The 18892-nt window shown below is 39.5% G+C and overlaps 1 protein-coding gene across 4 annotated transcripts in view; it reads right to left on the bottom strand.

The window, feature by feature from the left end:
- FOCAD (focadhesin) overlaps positions 1-18892 on the bottom strand; it is a 322952-nt gene that overhangs the window by 88674 nt on the left and 215386 nt on the right. For all 4 annotated transcript variants that reach the window (XM_042914239.1, XM_042914240.1, XM_042914241.1 and 1 more), the window contains one exon: positions 11550-11671. In XM_042914239.1, the coding sequence (XP_042770173.1) occupies positions 11550-11671 (122 nt within the window). The remainder of the gene's footprint in view (positions 1-11549; positions 11672-18892) is intronic.

Below are 18892 nucleotides of genomic sequence, written 5' to 3'. Positions count from 1 at the left end.
TCTGAAGGAAATCCAATCGACAAAATTAACCGCAAATCATGAACTTGCAACCTCATCATGCGGCGGATGGTAAAGCAGGGCGCTCAACCACCGTGGCCAAGTTGCAATGGATGTGAAATTTACTTTTGCTTTAACTACGTATACCCGTGCAATGACAGGTGTGTGATGGGACTGTTGACATGAGCAGGTTCTATGATCTGGGGATGACTAAGAGTTTCTAGGTGGAAGAGGTAGTAAGTATAATGAAACGTTACGCTTGTGCCTAAAAAGAGACCACGTTAGAGAAACAGACACAAGTAGGGGACGGGGGAGGACACTGGGGTGAGGGCAGGGACGGGAGCACATTACAGGACTAAATATAAATCGGGTTGTCAGGGTAGACCTCGCTGAGAAGGTGAAGCCTGAATGAAGACCTGAATGCAACGAAGATACAAACACCCAGATAAGGCAGCACCTACTCGGTGGGCTCAGCATTTGACTCCATTTTGGCTTGAGTCATGATCCCAGGGTCATGGGATCGAGCCCTGTGTCAGACTCTGTGCTAAGCATGGACCCTGCTTATGACTCTCTCACTCTCTCTCTCTCATGCTCTTTCTCTCTCTTAAAAAAAAAAAAAAAAAAAAAAAAGGAAAAACCCAGGTAAGTGCTGATGGGAATATAAAACAGTTCAGTTATTATAGAAAACAGGTCATTCCTCCAAAAAGTCAAACACAGAATTACCCTTTGACCCAGCAATTCCAATCCTACGTATATACCCAAAAGAATCGAAACCATGTATTCAAACAAACACTGCACACGAATGTGCATGACAGCACTTTCACAATTAGCCAAAAGGTGGAAAGAACCCACACGTTCAATGAATGAATGAATGAATGAATGAAATATATCTACAATGGAATATTCAGCCATAAAAAGGAATGGCATACAGATGCACGCTAGAATGTAGATGAACTGTGAAAACATTTACATGAAAGAGAAAGAAGCCAGACACAAAGGTCGCATACTATATGATTCTATTTATATGATATATCCAGAGTAGGTAATCCATACAGACAGAAAGCAAATTAGTGGTTGTCAGGGGAGGGGAAGAGAGAGGGGAAGGGAAGAAGGGAGGGAGAAATGGGAAGTGAGAGTTTGATGCACACAGGGTCTCACTGGAGGGGGATGAAAATGTTCTGGAACTAGCTAGAGGTGATGGTTTGCACACTGTGACTACACTAAATACCACTGCGTTAAGCTTTGAAGGTTTTAGTTTTACGTTATGTGAATTTTACCTCGATTGAAAACACACAAACACACAAGGTAAGGCAAAAGTCCTACAGCAAGCCCATGGCTAACCTGTCTGAGGAACACATAGAAGGCCAGTGTAACCAACCAACCAATCATCACAGACAGAGTGAGAGAGAGAGAAGGTCGGAAAATTAACAGGGCACTCAGGGAATGCAGGGAAGTGACTTCAAGGTCACGTTCCAGGACTTGTGTTAGTATTCTTAGGAAAGGGGGAGCCATTACAAGGTTTTGGGAAGAATGACATGACATAGTGAATAGTGTAGAAGATCATGGTGACTGCTACGTTGAGAACAGACTGTAGGGGGCAAAGGTCAGAGCAGAGACACATCCTCGCAGGCTACTGCAACCATCCGGGTACGAGAGAACCATGGCTCAGAGGTGCGTCCGCAACCTGCAGGATACTAGTTTTCGAATATTTACCTATATAATTCTTCCACTCACCCCAAATGTTCAGTAAAATGCCAAGACATAAAACAGAAAATAGGTAAAACTTGTCTCAGTGAAGTGAGGAGGAAGGCTGGGGGCTTGGTGTTCAGCCCTCTTGCTCATTAGATGCGACTGGTAAAGGTCCCTGAGATGCCTGAAAACACAGCTTTAACTAGAAGGACATAAAATAGATCAGTGGTTGTCAGGAGAAGGTGGGGAGGAAAGGGACTGACTACCAAGGAGCATGGGGGAATTTTTAGGGTGACAGAACTGCCCTTCTTTTGACTGTGGTACCGGTTCCATGAACGTGTGCACTTGTAAAAATCCATACAACTGTGTACTAAGAGACGAGAAATCTACCGTATGTATATTATGCCTCAACACACACGCAAGATTAAAAGTACATAGTTTGAAAGTCGCTACTTTCAGATTGTAGTACTTCTCAAACCCTCTCCTCCCACCATCTATGACACTCTGTACACTTGCCATCAGCATTGCAAATCCACTCTTCCTTTTACCGTTCGTGTTTCTATCAATACCACCAGCCAATATCCCAGTCACCCAGTCACCCAGGTTGGGAACTTCTGACTTATCCCGGACTTCCTTCTTGCCCCCAACTCAACCGTCAACTCCACCACTGAAATGTTTGTTCTATTTTCCCATAGTTTCTGCTTCACTGCCTTTTTCCTAATTCCTGCCCAGAGTACTGAGGCCCCTAACTGATCTCCCAACAGCCGAAAATCTTTCTTCCTTCTAATACATCCTAAACGGTGCTGCTACTCTTACATTAACTCGGAACTTCTTTTCCCAAACCTTTGATGGTTCATTAAAGAATACGGTCCCAACTCTTCTGTACTAGGTTCAAAGCCTTTTAGAATCAAAAGCCCACCATTTACTTTAAGAAATAATTTGTTCTCATGTAAGAACTCTGCTGGCCAAGATCCCCAACCAATTTCCCCAGATGATTTCCTGGTCTTCTCTTTCATTTAACCTGCATCCTGGCTGAATTGGGTTACAAACCAATTCCCAAGTCAGTCGTCTACTCTACAGGACTACTTCTAGGGCCTGGGATGCCCTGTCCTTCTCTCATCTCTACTCCCTGAAATAATTTCTTCCATCTCTATGCTTCCAGGATGCTACCAACCTCTCCTATAACATTCGACCGATTCCCTGTTAGATTATTTGTGTATGCATCTTACCCTCAAACAATGCTAAGGGCAGAGATCACATCCTGTTCCTCTCGGAATCCCTCCCACGGACCCATAAGAGTGTCTTGTGTTCAAGTAAGTACCTGCTGAGTTTAATCAGATTTAATGCACAGTATTGGCTTTAAGACAAAATTCTGTCATGAGAAAACTATATGACCATAAACAAGTCATCACAGAAAATCATGAAGTTCAACTTTCAATCCCTCTGGAAACAGTGTTAGAACACTTTTTTTTTAGCAGACACAGCTAAATTCAAACACAAGTTGTTGAGGACACAGTTCTAAAAGCATGTCCAAAATGTTCTGGCCAGGAAAGGTTTAATTCCAGCTGAAAACACAGTGAGTGACAAAGCAAAATTTTAAAGCGGGTTTTAGGAGCAGAGAGAGAGGGAGACAGAGAATCCCAAGCAGGCTCCACACTGTCAGCTCAGGGCAAAGCCCAATGTGGGACTCGAACTCATGAAGCATGAGGCCATGACCCGAGCCGAAACCAAGAGGCAGATGCTTAACCAACTGAATCCACCCAGGCGCCCCAAGAAAACATCCATTTTAACAGACTTTCATTAAATACTATAAATCAAGGAAGACAGATGCTGGTGAGGTTGTCAGATGGCCAAAGTAGAAGGAAATAAGGTAGGGTAACATGTACAAATTTACCGATAAACTAGGTGCTTACTATTGATTTTAAAACCTTAATTTCACAAAGTAAGGCCTTTCCATGTTCCCCAGATGTATATATATTATTATCAAAAGAATAAAAGTATTTAACTTCAGTTGCTACAAAGACACGCCAACACTGAGCCACTACATTTAGTCTGTGATGTGCCCACACTCCTCCCACATTGCCAGAAGAAAAACCATTTGTACTTAGTGTTCGAGACCCCAAAAGCCACTCAATGTCCCATTGTTTATATATGAGATATAATAGCCTTCAATTTTCTGTCAATAGTAATCTTGTTTGCACAAAAATAATTTTGTTATTCCTGTCTCCTGACAAATGGTGACTGGAGGACAAGAAGGGAGGGCTTATAGAGGATACATTTTTAAAGTAAAATGACACTCGTTTCTTTGTGGGTGCTTTCTGGACATTTCAAAGTCTGACTCCCCCCTTCCCTCCTTCGTCCTCTCTCTCTTCCACAGCCTATCTCTCTCTCCCCGCTCCCCCCCCCCCCCATCAGTATAACATTAGCTTGAAAGCTGACAATTCAGTCACATCTCAAGCAACCATTTACTTACTCTGTTATTTAATAGGAGGGGGGAAAACCCAGTTACCATAACAACTCACATCACATGGCAATTATGGAGTCTCTAAAATACAGCAAACCATACTTTTCACAGTGTTTTCTAAGGGGAATGTGTAATAAGCACAGATACCACTTCTCCCAATGATTATTCTGAATTTCTATCTAATTGTTTCATATTGCATGAATGTTACTGCTACTCCATATTCTTCATACGAAATATGTTTTTAAGTAAGAAGGAAGTGAAAGAAAAAGGCAAATATATTACTTGTAGTTCAAACGATGGGGTATAGCCCACCTATTTCTGGGCATCTGGGGGGGGGGTCCATAGAAGGCAGAAGAAAAGCAAGATTAATTTCTAGAGGAAAAAGAATCAAATGATGATCAATGAGAAAGGAAGAGAGGAAGGAAGGAAGGAAGGAAGGAAGGAAGGAGAGAAAGGGCGAGAAAGAGGGAGAGGGAGAGAGAGAACGAAAGATTGATTTCATTCAGAGTAGTGCTACCAAGAAGTCCAGATAAGGTTTCTCTGAACTAACAACGAAAAAAGAGCTCATTACCTAATGCAGAGGCAGAAATATGGTCGGGTGGCAGCAGCAAGATTGGGAGAATTTGCCTGTGTCCAAAGATGGAGGAAATAATGAAGCAAGACTGCCATTCTCATCCAGGGACAAACCACCATCATCCAATTTAGGTGAGAGTGTCATGTCAGAGTTAGAAATGCCAAAGGATGACAAGGCAGGCAGCAAGTTTCAGGGAAGGAAACTGTCATTCACCTTCAGCTTCCTCATCAACAGGAACCAAGTTCGTCTCAGGATGAGAACGTGTAGTTTAAATCAGAACAGAAGTGGGGCACCTGGATGGCTCAGTCGGTTAAGTGCCCGACTTCGGCTCAGGTCATGATCTCGCGGTCTGTGAGTTCGAGCCCCGCATCGGGCTCTGTGCTGACAGCTCGGAGCCTGGAGCCTGTTTCAGATTCTGTGTGTCTCTCTCTCTGACCCTCTCCCGTTCATGTTCTGTCTCTCTCTGTCTCAAAAATAAATAAACGTTAAAAAAAAAAATGTAAATCAGAGCAGAAGAGGACAGTCACTTGAGCTTGGAGAAGCCCTACGAGGTCTGGAATGACCCCTGGTTATCCCCTGTTCAAAGGAGCGGAGAGAGAGGACCACTTCAGGTTTAGAAAGCCCTAAACAGGACGATGATGACACAGAACTCCTCCCGGATGTCAGGTCAAACTCAAATCAGACTCACGTATCTGCGAGTCTTCCAAAAGTATCATGGGAGAGTTTCACTGTAAGAAGAGTCAATTAAAAAAAAAATTTTTTTTAAGTTTTCAAAAAGAAGACAATACAATAATCTCCAAAAGAATTCATCACAGGTTAAATTAGTAGTTCATAGCTAGTTTTCCACAAAATGAAAAGTTCCTTGGTTTACTAAACCTAGTTTTCGGGAAATATTGACAATTACGAGAAGCAAAATACATGTCGGAACATGAAGAGCAGAGCATTTGGGACATTTGGGACATTCAAAACAAAGTTCCTCCACCTGTTCATACACATCCACCCACCCACAGTTACAGGCATTAAGAAGGCCATAGCATATCCTACAAGTATACGTCATCCGTGGGAGGAAGACAAGGCTACCTCTATCTACTCATATAAATGAAAAGTGACATAAAACAGTGCATAAGAGCTATTCAAATTATAATAATGTCATTTCTGGAAGCCCTCAATAACCGTTAGATTCACCATCATGTTAATTACAACATTCTGGAAAAAGGAAACCATCATACCACGCGCACATACGAAGTCTAAGGCGCATCCATGTTTCAAAAGGATTAAAATCATCAAGTCAACAAATGTCTACTATGTGCCAGGAATACTGGGCACGCTCGAACTACAGGCGACCAAAACCAACTTCCTGATTTTATAAACTTTACACCTCACAGAAGGGGACAGACCCCAAGCTTCAGGATTAGTGGGAATGGATGGATAGATTGAGTGAAGAGCCTCATATATCAAATAAATTGAATTCACAGTTAGAAACATTCCTAAAGACAACTCCAAACAGTTTCCAAATTTTCACTGGAAAATTCTATCAAGTATTTAAGGAAAAATTATTTCTTAGGACAGCATTACACAGTAACACATCAGGCAGAGATAATACAAGGAAACTACAGAACAAGATCCCTCATGAGCACAGATGCAAAATTCCTTAACAAAATGTAATTAATAAATCAAATTCAGCAATATGTAAATAGGATAATACACTATGATTACATGGAGTTTTTCCTAGGAATGAAGATTTGGTTCACTTAGACAAATCAAAATAATTTGTCATATCAACAAGTTCAAAAACTATACAGTCCTATGAGCAGATATAGAAACAACCCATGTGACAAAATTCAACATCATTTGTGACAAAAACTCTCAGCAATTTAGGAATAAAAAGAAACTTTGTCAATCTGATAAAGGATAGCTACAAAATCTTTATACTAAAATAAGGTAAATATAACATATTCAATGTTAAGACACTGAATGTTTTCCCACAAAACTGTGTATGAGATAAGAATGTATGCCCTTACCACTCCAGTTCAACACTGCTGGAGGGCCCCAGGCAAAAAGACCAGAAAAAGAAATGAAAGGCATACCGATAAGAAAAAAAAAAAAAAAAAATTAAGACCATCTCTACACACAATGTTACCATGAAAAACAAAAAGCTACAAAAAAGTAACAAGAATATATAAGTAGGTTTAGTAAAGTCATAGAAAAGTATCCATTATATGTTTATATACTAGCAAGGAGCGGTTGGAAATTAAGACCAATAAAAAAAACACTTTGAGGCACTAGCATCAAAATACTTAGGGACACACAACACTCATTAAATTTAACAAAATACGCACAAGATTTGTAGTAAAACACTGACCTAAAATAATCGAAAGATATACCCTGTACATGAGTTCAAAGACTCCATATTAGTAAGATGTCAATTCTCTCCCAAATTTATCTACACAGATTCAATACCTCTCTAACCAAAATTACAGCTGACGCTTTTTTTGTTTTTTGTGGTTTCTCAAAGCTGATTTAAAATTTACATGGAAAGGCAAAAGGCTTAAGACAGTCAAATTTCAAAACAACAAAATTGGAGGACTCATATTGCTTGATTTCAAGACTTCTTATACAGCAACACTAATTAAGCCGTATGGTTCTGATTTAAAGCACACACATATAGATCAATGGAACAAAATTGAGTGCAGAAATAGACCCACACATATGGACAAATGATTTTCCACAAAGGTGCCTTGGTGAAGAAAGAATGGTACATTCAAAAAATACAACCCATACCTTGTGAAAAGTTAAGTTACACAGATCATAGGCTGAAATGTAAACTGTAAGACTTCTGTAAGTAAACACAGGAGATCATCGAGTGACTAATGGATAAACTATATATAGTATGTCCCTACAATGGAATATTATTAGGCCATAAAAAGAAATAAAGTACTGATACGTGTGACCGCAAGTACAAATTTTGAAAACATTATGCTAAGTGAAAGAAGTCAGACAAAAAAGACCACATATTGCCCGATTCCATTTACATGAAATGTTCAAAATAGGCAGATCTATCAAGACAGAAAGTGTGTGAGTGGTTGCTAGAGGCTAGGGAGAGAGGAAAATGGAGAGTGGCTGCTGATAGGTACAGAATTTCTTTTCGGTATGATGAAAAAACAGAAAATCTTTGAGGCTTTGGGTTGGAGAGAAAGCAAGAACATAAATAGAAAAACTTGATAAACTGGAATTCTTTAAAGCTAACAATTTGCTCTTCAAAAGACACTGCCAAGGAAATAAAAAGACAAGTATACAGATTCAGTATAAATTTTTTTTTTTTTTGCAAAACACATTTCTAAGAAAGAATTTATGCCAGAATATATAAGGAACTCTCATTTGAAAACAATAACCTGTTTTTTTTTTTTTAAAAAGGTAAAACAACACAATACTTCATGGAAGATATGAATGGCAAAAAATGCATGAAAACATGCTCAACATCAATAGTCATTAAGGAAGCACAAAACCACAAAGAGAAACCACTATCCATGTATGAGAACGGCTAGCTTTTAAGAAACTGGTCATACTGCGCATGGGCAAAGAGGCAGGGCACCCGGGACTCCCTTCCATTGCTGGCGGGGACTCAAAATGGGACAGTCACCAGGAAAAGTTTGCTAGTTTCTTATATTCACTTACCAGATGGCTCAGCAAGCCCAAGCCTACGTCTTTATTTACTCAAAAAGACATGAAAACAGATGTCCACACGTACACCTTACGAGAACTGCTTATAGCAGCTTCAGTCATAATTGCCAAAAGCTGGAAACAACCCAAGGGTCCATCAACGGCTGAATAAACCAACTGAAACTCTCATGACAGACTTTTTTTTTTTTTTTTTTTTTTTAAATAAAAAGACCCAGAAGCAGTGATGAGAAACCCAAGGCAAGTCTGAAGGAACTTGAGCTGTAATAATACCAAAAGGACTGCAACAAAGCAAATACTAGAGTCATCTTGGGAAGACCCAAAGGTATTTTTTAAATGTTCTCTGCTTAACCTGGGACTAGGGAGGGTAGTTCAAGGACCACCCTGAGTCACACTGCTGGGATCAGTTTCCAGGCTCCTCTACTTACTAGTTCTGTGATGTCGAGCACAATAGCTGTACCAACCTCACAGTGTCAATGTAGAGATTAAAGGAATTTAGATATAGGGGTGTCTGGGTGGCTCAGTCACTTAAGCGTCTGACTTTGACTCAGGTCATGATTTCACGGTTTGTGAGTTCGAGCCCCACATTAAGCTCTGTGCTGACAGGTTGGAGCCTGGAGCCTGCTTCCCATTCTGTATCTCCCTCTCTCTCTGCCCCTCCCCTGCTCACACTCTGTCTCTCTCTCAAAAAAGAACAAACATTTAAAAAAAAAAAAGGAATTTATATTTATATATATAAATTGCCCCCCCCCCCCACACACACACGGCAATTTTTAAAACGCCTGAGCTGGTTATTAGCTATTATTATTCCAATTATTATTCTGATTAACCAGATCTTAAAACTCTTATTTGTTGTTGCCTAGTTTGAGAAAATGGGTGATTCATTCTCTATCTCTGCCTTTTTTTTTTTTAATGAATTACAATAGGATGAATTCAAACAAAAATCCCACCACAGGTTTGACAAAATTCTATCCAATATATCTTCCAGCTGACTTGTAAAAAAAGATTTCTCGGGGCTCCTGGGTGGCTCAGTCAGTTAAGTGTCCAACTCTCGATTCTGGCTCACATCATGATCTCACAGCTTGTGAGTTTGAGCCCCGTACTGGGCTTTACGCTGACAGTGTGGATCCTGCTTGAGATTCTCTCTGCCTCTCTCTGTCTCTCTCTGCCCCTTCCCTGCTTGAGCACACATGCGCGCGCGCTCTCTCTCTCTTCTCTCTCAAAATAAATAAATGAATAAATCAATAAATAAATAAATAATATGAAAATGAATAAAATAAAATATTTTCTCATCTCTTTGAAATTTTCTAGGCATCTACAAGACAAGCAACAAGCATTTTAATCCAAATATTTTCTCTGTTCATATCCAAGCCACACCCCATAAATTGTGATGCCATTTGCTGAATTTACTAGATTGCCTTCTGCTATTCCCTGTGTTAACAATTTTTATTGTTTCTGTTCTGATGGTGACTTTTAAAGTCAGCTTTCCATTAATACTTAACACTGTGGTTATCCTTCAATCTCCTAGGTGCACAGCGTAAAAATACAAAAAGGCACCAAACTCTACCTTCTCCGTAGCCAAGTAATAAGATGTCAGGGAAAACAAATCTAGAAATCACCTACGTTCTCTCTTTCATGAAATTAAACCTCTTTTCTTCCCGGATCTTCATTCCCTCCTCAGTTAAGTGAAGACACTGAATTAGACTAAAAAGGCTTTGAACCAAGTATTTACATAATTTCAACTCTAATTGAATATATGAAAGAACACGGTTGCATAGGATAAATATAGGTCTCTAAAAACTGGCTATGCTAACTGGTAGGATGCAGAATATAATCCGATGAAACTCTGTGATGCCAAGATATATAAATTATGCACCAAAATGAGATTTAGTACAAACATCCAGTAGGAGCTCTAATTAATTTGACATCAAACTATTACATGCTTCACAATTTTTATCTTCATTTATAACTGACTGATGTTAACCTATCATGTCTTAATTATATAAAATAAGCCTCCTTGCTATATTTTGTTATTCATTTATATATTTTAATTTATACACACCCGAACAAGTAACTGTCATAAAACGTGCAAAGATAACACCAAAGTACACACTGCCCATGTGCTCTCTAGCCTCCCTCTTCCCTCTGGTGTTGTTATGATCTGCAATGATCAGACTTTATATAAATCATCTCATGGCATCACATAACTTTATTTTAAAAGGGTAGCCTAGGGGCGCCTGGTTGGCTCGATCTGTTAAACGTCCAACTCTTGATTCCAGCTCAGGCCACGATCTCACGGTTTGTGAGGATGAGCCCTGCATCAGGTTCCGTGCTGACAGCGTGAGGCCTGCTTGGGATGCTCTCTCTCTCTGTCTCTCTGCCCCTCTCTGGCTCACACTCTTTCCCTCTCTCTTAAAATAAATAAACTTTAAAATTAAATTAAATTTAATTTAATTAAAAAATAAAAGGGTAGCCTAAAAAAAATAGAATAAACACTAAAACCAAAGGGTTTTTCTCCCCCCTTAAACACTTTTATTTACTGTTCATTCCCAAAATTCACAACATATATAAACACTGGTGCCCTACATACTTGCAAAGGATTCAAATTAAGAAATAGGCAAGATTATTTCTTTAAGTAATAAACTAGCATTTATTTTGAACAATAAGAGTTTAACAACAATGAAATAAACCAAATTTGTACGTACCACTCCCTAATAACAAGGCTGGGCAATGGGAGAAGCGTACTAGTTTCTTTCAGAAACACATCCAAATGTTTTTTTTTTAGTAGTGAATCGGGTCAACTATTGTGATTGCCTTAAAAAAATTTTTTTAATGTTTTATTATTTATTTTTGAGGGAGAGAGAGAGAGAGAGAGAGAGAAAGACAGAGCATGAATGGAGGAGGAGCAGAGAGAGAGAGAGGGAGACACAGAATCCAAAGCAGGCTCCAGGCTCCGAGCTGTCAGCACAGAGCCCCATGTGGGGCTAGAACCCACAAGCTGTGAGATCATGACTTGAGCCTAAGTCAGACACTTAACTGACTGAGCCACCCAGTCGGTTGCCTTTAAAAGCAACTTACGTTAATCGTGATAAAGAGAAAAATTATTTCCAAACACACATTAAATTACAGGTAAGGCAAGGCACCTACCTCATGCACAAGAGCAAGCGAGGTCTGCTTGAAACTTCGCCCTCTACTGGCCATCAGTCGATTCAATGGTTTGCCATCTTTACTCTGGTACGTTGAAATATCGTAACAAAATAACATACCACCTGAAAAAAAAAAAACTTATAAAAACACTTCTTATGGGAAAAATTCATTAATCATATTCTCAATAATCCGTATTCACTCAACCTGGATAGAGGTATTTAGAAATGAAAAGAATTTACTAAGCAAATTATGATTTTTGACTATTGGTGTCTAAGGAAAGAAAAAACAGAAGACATACAAGACCTCAGCTGTTACTCTATTCAAACTATCACTTATTTACAAGCCTTATTCATTTGTAAATAAGTGAAGAAATTTACATTTCGCACCTTATTTTAATCTCTAGAAGTAACCATTCACGAAGTTTAAGTTTTTAAGAATAAATTCCAATAAGGGGCACCTGGGTGGCTCAGTCGGTTAAGCGTTAAGCGTCCGACTTCGGCTCAGGTCATGATCTCACAGTTTGTGAGTTCGAGCCCCGTGTCGGGCTCTGTGCTGACAGCTCAGAGCCTGGAGCCTGCTTCACATTCTGTGTCTCCCTCTCTCTCTGCCCCTTCCTTGCTCATGCTGTGTCTCTGTCTCAAAAATAAATAAACATTAAATTAAAAAAAAAAAAAAGAATAAATTCCAATGAATGAGAAATGCTTGCACCAATACCAATCTTCGGGACCTCCTGATAACAGGGGTCCCTTTCGTTTACACCCACAAGTGGACAAGTTTTCTTTCATCCCTACACTCACCGTGTATTCACCCTCCCCTTCTCCCTCCTTCCTCCTCCTCTAACCCTTGCTATCCTCCCCACTTGGGTTAACTAAGTTCTTGAATTGAACTCCCCGTTCTGGCTGGCCCCCAGTGTCAACTGAAAAGCAAAGACAGGCAGCCAAATGCTAGACTATGAGTGAGAGTAGTCTTGGAAGCTCTCTGGGGGTAACTGAGCCAATGAGAAGACACACTCAAGAACTAAGATAATTTAAAACACAAAGATCATTGCATTTTTAAACCTTTCTTATTGAAGTATAATATACAACACAGGAAAAGTGCACATTGAGCATACAGCTCAATGAATTCCCACAAACAACATATGATCAGCATCCAGATGAAGAAACAAAACATTATCAAAATCCCAGAAGCCTTGGGGCGCCTGGGTGGTTCAGTCGGTTAAGCGTCCGACTTCGGCTCAGGTCGTGATCTCGCGGTCCGTGAGTTCGAGCCCTACGTCGGGCTCTGTGCTGACAGCTCGGAACCTGGAGCCTGCTTCAGATTCTGTGTCTCCCTCTCTCTCTGACCCTCCCCCCACTCATGTTCTGTCTCTGTCTCAAAAATAAATAAACGTTAAAAAAAAATTTTTTTTAAATCCCAGAAGCCTTTCTCATGTCTCCTGCTGGCCACATCCACCCCCACCCCAACGGTTACAACCTTCTAATGACCATTTTGTCTACTTTGGTACTTTATGTAAATGGAATCAGACTGTACATATGCTTTTATATCTGGCTTCCTTCACTCAAATAATCATTGCGAGAATCAGCCCCAATAGTGGCAGTTGCAGAACGCTCATTCTTGTTGCGGAGTAATATTCCCTCATGTGAATGTAACACAACTGATTTATCCATTTTACTGCCAGTGGGCAAGGAGATAGCTTCCAGGTTGAGGGCTACTCAAAGAATGCTCCTGTGGACCTTAGAGCATGTCTTTGGTGATTTCATCTCGGTTTATCCCTGAGACTGAAATAACTAGGTAAAACAGGATCTGAACTGGCTCAGAACCAGTTTTCCAAAGTGGTTGCACTAACTTATGAATATTCCCAGCAGCTGTTCTGGTTGTTCCACATATTAACCGATACTTTTTATTTTCCATCTCTTTTCACCTTAGCCATCCTGCTAATGGTATCTTATTGTGGTATGAATTTGGATTTTTCTGATAAGGAAGTTAACTATCTACTCGTATGTTCACTGGACACCTGAATTTCTTCTTTTGGAAGATGTGTTCAATTCTTTCTCCCATTTTCCCCCCCATTCATTAATTGAGTGACTTTCTTATTGATTTGCAAAAGATTCTCGATATCATCTAAATTGAGTCCTTCACAAATATGTATCATAAATACCTTCTTTGCATTCCGTGGCCAGCTTTTTCACACTCTTAAAGGTAGATTTTGGTTAACACATGATCTTGATTTTAATATAATTCATTACTATTTTTATAACTTGAGACTTTAATTATAGGACCATTTGTTGAAAAGATCATCCCTTTTCTTCATAGCAATGCGGTGCCCCTTTGTAATAAATCTGGTGACCTTGACACGTGGGTTTGTTTCTGGATGCTCTATATTCTTCATTGGTAAATCTGTCTATCCTTGCAACAATGCTGCACTCTCAATTTTTTTTAATTTTATTTAAAAAATTTTGTTTTAATGTTTACATATTTTTGAGAAAGAGACCGAGTGTGAGCGGGGGAGAGGCAGAGAGAGACAGGGAGACACAGAATCTGAAGCAGGCTCCAGGCTCCGAGCCCTCAGCACGGAGCCCAACACGGGGCTCAAACTCACAGACTATGAGATCACGACCTGAGCCGAAGTCAGATACTCTACTGACTGAGCCACCAGGCACCCCACTCTCTCAACTATTGTGGCTTTATAAGAGGCCTTGATATCTGGTATTATATATCCTCCTACTTTCTTGCTATTCTTCAAGATTACTTTGGCTATTTTTGGTCTTCTGCATTTCCACACAAATTTTAGAATCAGCTTGTCAATTTCCAAGATCTTATGTGGGATATTGCTTGGGACTGGATTGAATCTATTAATTTGAAGAGAACTCACATTTTTACAACTTGGTGTCTTCTAGTCCATAAACATTATGTATCACTTCATTTACTAGGATTTCTTTAAGTTTTCTCCATAATATTTCGTAGCTTCCAGTGCAAAGGTTTTACACACTCTGCTAAATTTATCCTAGGTAATTAATATACTTCAGTGCTATTATAAATGTACAGTTTTAAAATTTTACTTGTTATGGTATATGAAAATATATAATTGATTTGTATGTTGACCTTTGTATGTAATGCAGTAACCCTGCTGAATTCATTTATGAATCCTCTTTTTTTCAAGTTTTTATTTAATTTATTCTGAGAAAGAAAGAGCATAAGCAGGGGAAGGGCAGAAGGGCGGGAGGGAGAGTTAGAGGGAGAGGGAGAGGGAGAGGGAGAGAAGAGAGAATCTGAAGCAGGCTCCACACTGTCAGCACAGAGCATGACACGAGGTTTGAGCTCATGAACTACAGACCTGAGCTGAAACCAAGGGTCAGACACTCAACCGACTGAGCCACCCAGGCCCCCCATTTATTAATCCCAATTAGTCGGTAGATTATTTTGGATTTTCTATGTACTACACAGTCTACTACACATTATCTGCAAATAATGACTATTTAAATAATCACAAATGCCTATTTTTATTTTTTTTAAACTAAGCTTTATGCCCCCCATGGGACTTAAACTCACAACCCTGAGATCAAGAGTTACATGCTCTACTGAGTCAGCCAGGCACCCCACTAATGACTATTTTAATGTCTAATTTGTCATCTGCAAATAATTACTGTATTATTTCTTCCTTTCTAATGCTTATGACTTTTATTTCTTTTTCTTGGCTTATTACATTAGCTACAGTCTTTATTAAAATACTAAATAATAGGGGCGTCTGGGTGGCTCAGTCGATTAAGTGTCCAACTTTGACTCAGGTCGTGATCTCACGGTTCTTGGGTTCGAACCCCGCATTCGGGTCTGTGTTGACAGCTTGGAGCCTGAAGCCTGCTGTGGATTTTGTGTCTCCCTCTCTCTGCCTCTTGCCTGCTCACACTCCATCTCTCTGTCTCTCTCTCTCAAAAGTAAATAAACATTTAAAAATTAAAAAAAAAATACTAAGTAATAGTGCTTATTTAAAAAATTTTTTAATCTTTATTTTTGAGAGAGAGAGAGAGAGCATGAGTGGGGAAGGGGCAGAGAGAGAGGGAGACACAGAATCCAAAGCAGGCTCCCGGCTCTGAGCTGTCAGCACAGAGCCTGACATGGGGCTCGAACTCATAGGACTGCGAGATCATGACCTGAGCCAAAGTTGGACGCTGAACCAACTGAGCCACCAGGCGCCCCTAAATAATAGTGCTTATAACAAACATCCCTATCTTTTTCCCAATCTCAAGGAGTACAAGTTTCAATCTTTCAGTATTAAGTACAAAAACAACATTGTAGCTGTTCTTTATTAGAAGTTTAAAAATTTCCCTTCCAGAGGCGCCTGGGCGCCTCAGTTGGTTAAGTGTCTCTGGGGTTTAGTCTCACACTTGGTGAGTTCGAGCTCTGTCTCGAGCTCTGCACTGACAGCGTGGAACCTACTTGGGATTCTCTGTCTCGGTCTCTCTCTGCTCCTCCCCCCCCTTTTGCTTTCTCTCTCTTTCAAAATACATGAACATTTTTTAAAATGTTCCCTTCCATTCATAGTTTAACGAGAGTCTTTTTTGTATCATGAATGGGAATAAAGCTTTTCAAAGGTGTTTTCTACATCTATTGAGATCATCTGAGGATTGTTCTGCCTTTTTCTATTAATGTACTGGATTATACTGATTTTCAAACATTGAATTAACCCCACTCAATTGTTATATATTACCCTCTACGTATTGAATTCAGTTTTCTAACATATTTTGGGGTATTTTTGCAACTATGTTCAGTGGGAGAGGTTGGTGTACAGGTTTATAATATTCCCTTCTGGCACTTGGTATTAAGATTATGCTGACTGCATCAACAGTGTTCCCTTCTTCCATTCTGTTAGAATTTATGAAAGATGATTATTACTTCCTCCTTGATTTTTGTGTAAGAACTAACCAAGGAAGCCATCTGCACTTAGAGTTTTCTTTGTAGGAAAGTTTTTACGGATTTAATTTCTTTAATACATATTGAACGATTCAGATAGTCTATTTCTCCTTCTGTTTTCCAAAATTTTATATTTTGATGAATTTCTACATCCTGTCCCAACTGTGAAACTTATTGGCTAAAAGTTCTTTATAATATTCTTTTATGATCTTTTTGAACGCTGTAGGGTCTGAAGAGGCATCTCCTTTGTTGTTCCTGATTAGAGGTAATCCATATTTCTCTATTTTCTTGTGTAGACTTACAATGGCTTTATCAATTTTATTAAAGTTTTCAAAGATTCGATTTTTGGCAGTGATTTTCATTATATGTTTTTTATTGTTTTTCTTATCTTTATTATTCCTTTCCTTAAGCTTAATTTAGGTTATTCTTGAAATGGAAGCTTAAATCATGATTGTCTTCCTGTCTTATTTTTTTAACATATGCACTAAAGAAACGAATTTCCATGTCATGCTGCTTTAGCTACATCCCACAGGTCATGTGGCTCATCCCACAGGTCAATAAGCCATGTGGCTTGTTTTCATTATGATTCAGTTAAAAATATTTTCTGATTTCCATTTTTATTTTCTCTTTGATCCATGGATTATTTATAAGTATACTGTTCAATTTTGAGGCTACTGGAGACATTCTAGCTATCTTTTTCTTTATTTTTAGCTCAATTCCACCAACATCAGAAGACAGGCTCTAAATAACTTCAATGTTTTGAAATTTCTTGCAGTTTATGTCTGTCATATATATGGTCACTTTGGTAAGTTTCCCAAGTACCGTTAAGCAACATAAGAATTCTATCACTGTAAGTTACAATGCTTTTCATGTCAATTAAGTAAAGTTTGTTCATAGTCTTATTCAGATATTTTGTAAATTTACTGATTTTTTTTGTCTGCTCTTTCATCAAGCTATTTAAAATAGGTTTTTTGTTTTTTTGTTTTTTTTTTTTTTATTTTTTTTATTTTTGGGACAGAGAGAGACAGAGCATGAACGGGGGAGGGGCAGAGAGAGAGGGAGACACAGAATCGGAAACAGGCTCCAGGCTCCGAGCCATCAGCCCAGAGCCTGACGCGGGGCTCAAACTCACAGACCGCGAGATCGTGACCTGGTTGAAGTCGGACGCTTAACCAACTGCGCCACCCAGGCGCCCCTAAAATAGGTTTTAAAGTGTCCTACTTCTATTGTAGGTTTGTCCTCTTCTAAAATTTAAATTCCAGTTAGCTAACATACAGTGTAATATTACTTTCAAGTATACAATGTAGTGATTCAACACTTAGATACAACACCCGGTGTTCATCACAAGTGCCCTCCTTAATTCCCATCACCCATATAACCCATTCCCCCACCCACTTCCCTTCTGGTAGGTGTGCCTATTTGAACTTTTAGCTTTGCTAATTTCTTTCATATATTTTGAAATTATGTCATTTTGTGCACCCCGATTAGAACTGTGAGATTTTCTTAACGGAGTGACCTCTTTATCTCCATGAACTGTCCCCTTCATTTCAAAGTTTCTTCCGTTTTCGTGTGTCCAGGACTTTTTCATCATATACTGGACAGTATACAAAGGAACCACAGGAAAATCTAAACGATATTTTTTAATCAGAGAGGAGCTGTCCTCCCCCGTCAGACAGATACAGTGAAGGACTGATCATGAAATTGCATCAGAGATTGAACTGGATTAGGCTTGATTATAGCTTTGGTAACTCTCGGTCTACCTGAGAGTCCCTGTTCCTAGGGAGCACCTCCCCCAAGACTTTCATCTGACACCCTACTCAGTCTCCTCAATACGGAAAGCTTATGAGAGATTCAGATGTGTCACAGGTTTTTGGCTCACCTCTTTCATTCCCATCCCATCAAGCTTCAAAATTTGACAAATATCGTGACGGAGAAATAGACTATGTGTCGAAGGCCTGCAAGTCTCCAGTTTTGCCATGCAGGCACCGCGTGAATGACAAGATCTCTGTTGGTTTCTCTGCCTCCTGCACCAGCCTCTTGTCAAGGTCAAGCCTGAATTTCAGCCTCCAGCTGAGGCAAAACAAGTTAAGTGCACCCAGGTGAAAAGAGCTGTAGATCATCATTATCAATTCACTGCTTGTGTGCTTTGTTTTCTGTCCCGTTCTCCCTGCTCTTCTTTGTTTCGTAAGGCTGGAGATTGCATTTTGCCTCTTAGAAGCGCCAGCCTTAACTTTCAGCGCAAACTCGAAATTCAGCCAGATAGCTTATTAGATGGCTTATTCAGCTTATCAGCTTATGAGCCAGAGTCTTCGGAGAACCAAAACCAGAAACAGAATCTCAATCAATATAATATTATATAAGAATTATATAAGAATTGGGTCACAAGATTATGGGGGCTAAGAAGTCCCATAATCTTGTTGTCTGCAAGCTGGAGA

This window comes from Panthera leo, chromosome D4 (genome assembly GCF_018350215.1).
Source record: "Panthera leo isolate Ple1 chromosome D4, P.leo_Ple1_pat1.1, whole genome shotgun sequence".
NCBI lineage: Eukaryota > Metazoa > Chordata > Mammalia > Carnivora > Felidae > Panthera > Panthera leo.
This window is presented reverse-complemented; position numbering and strand designations above follow the sequence as displayed.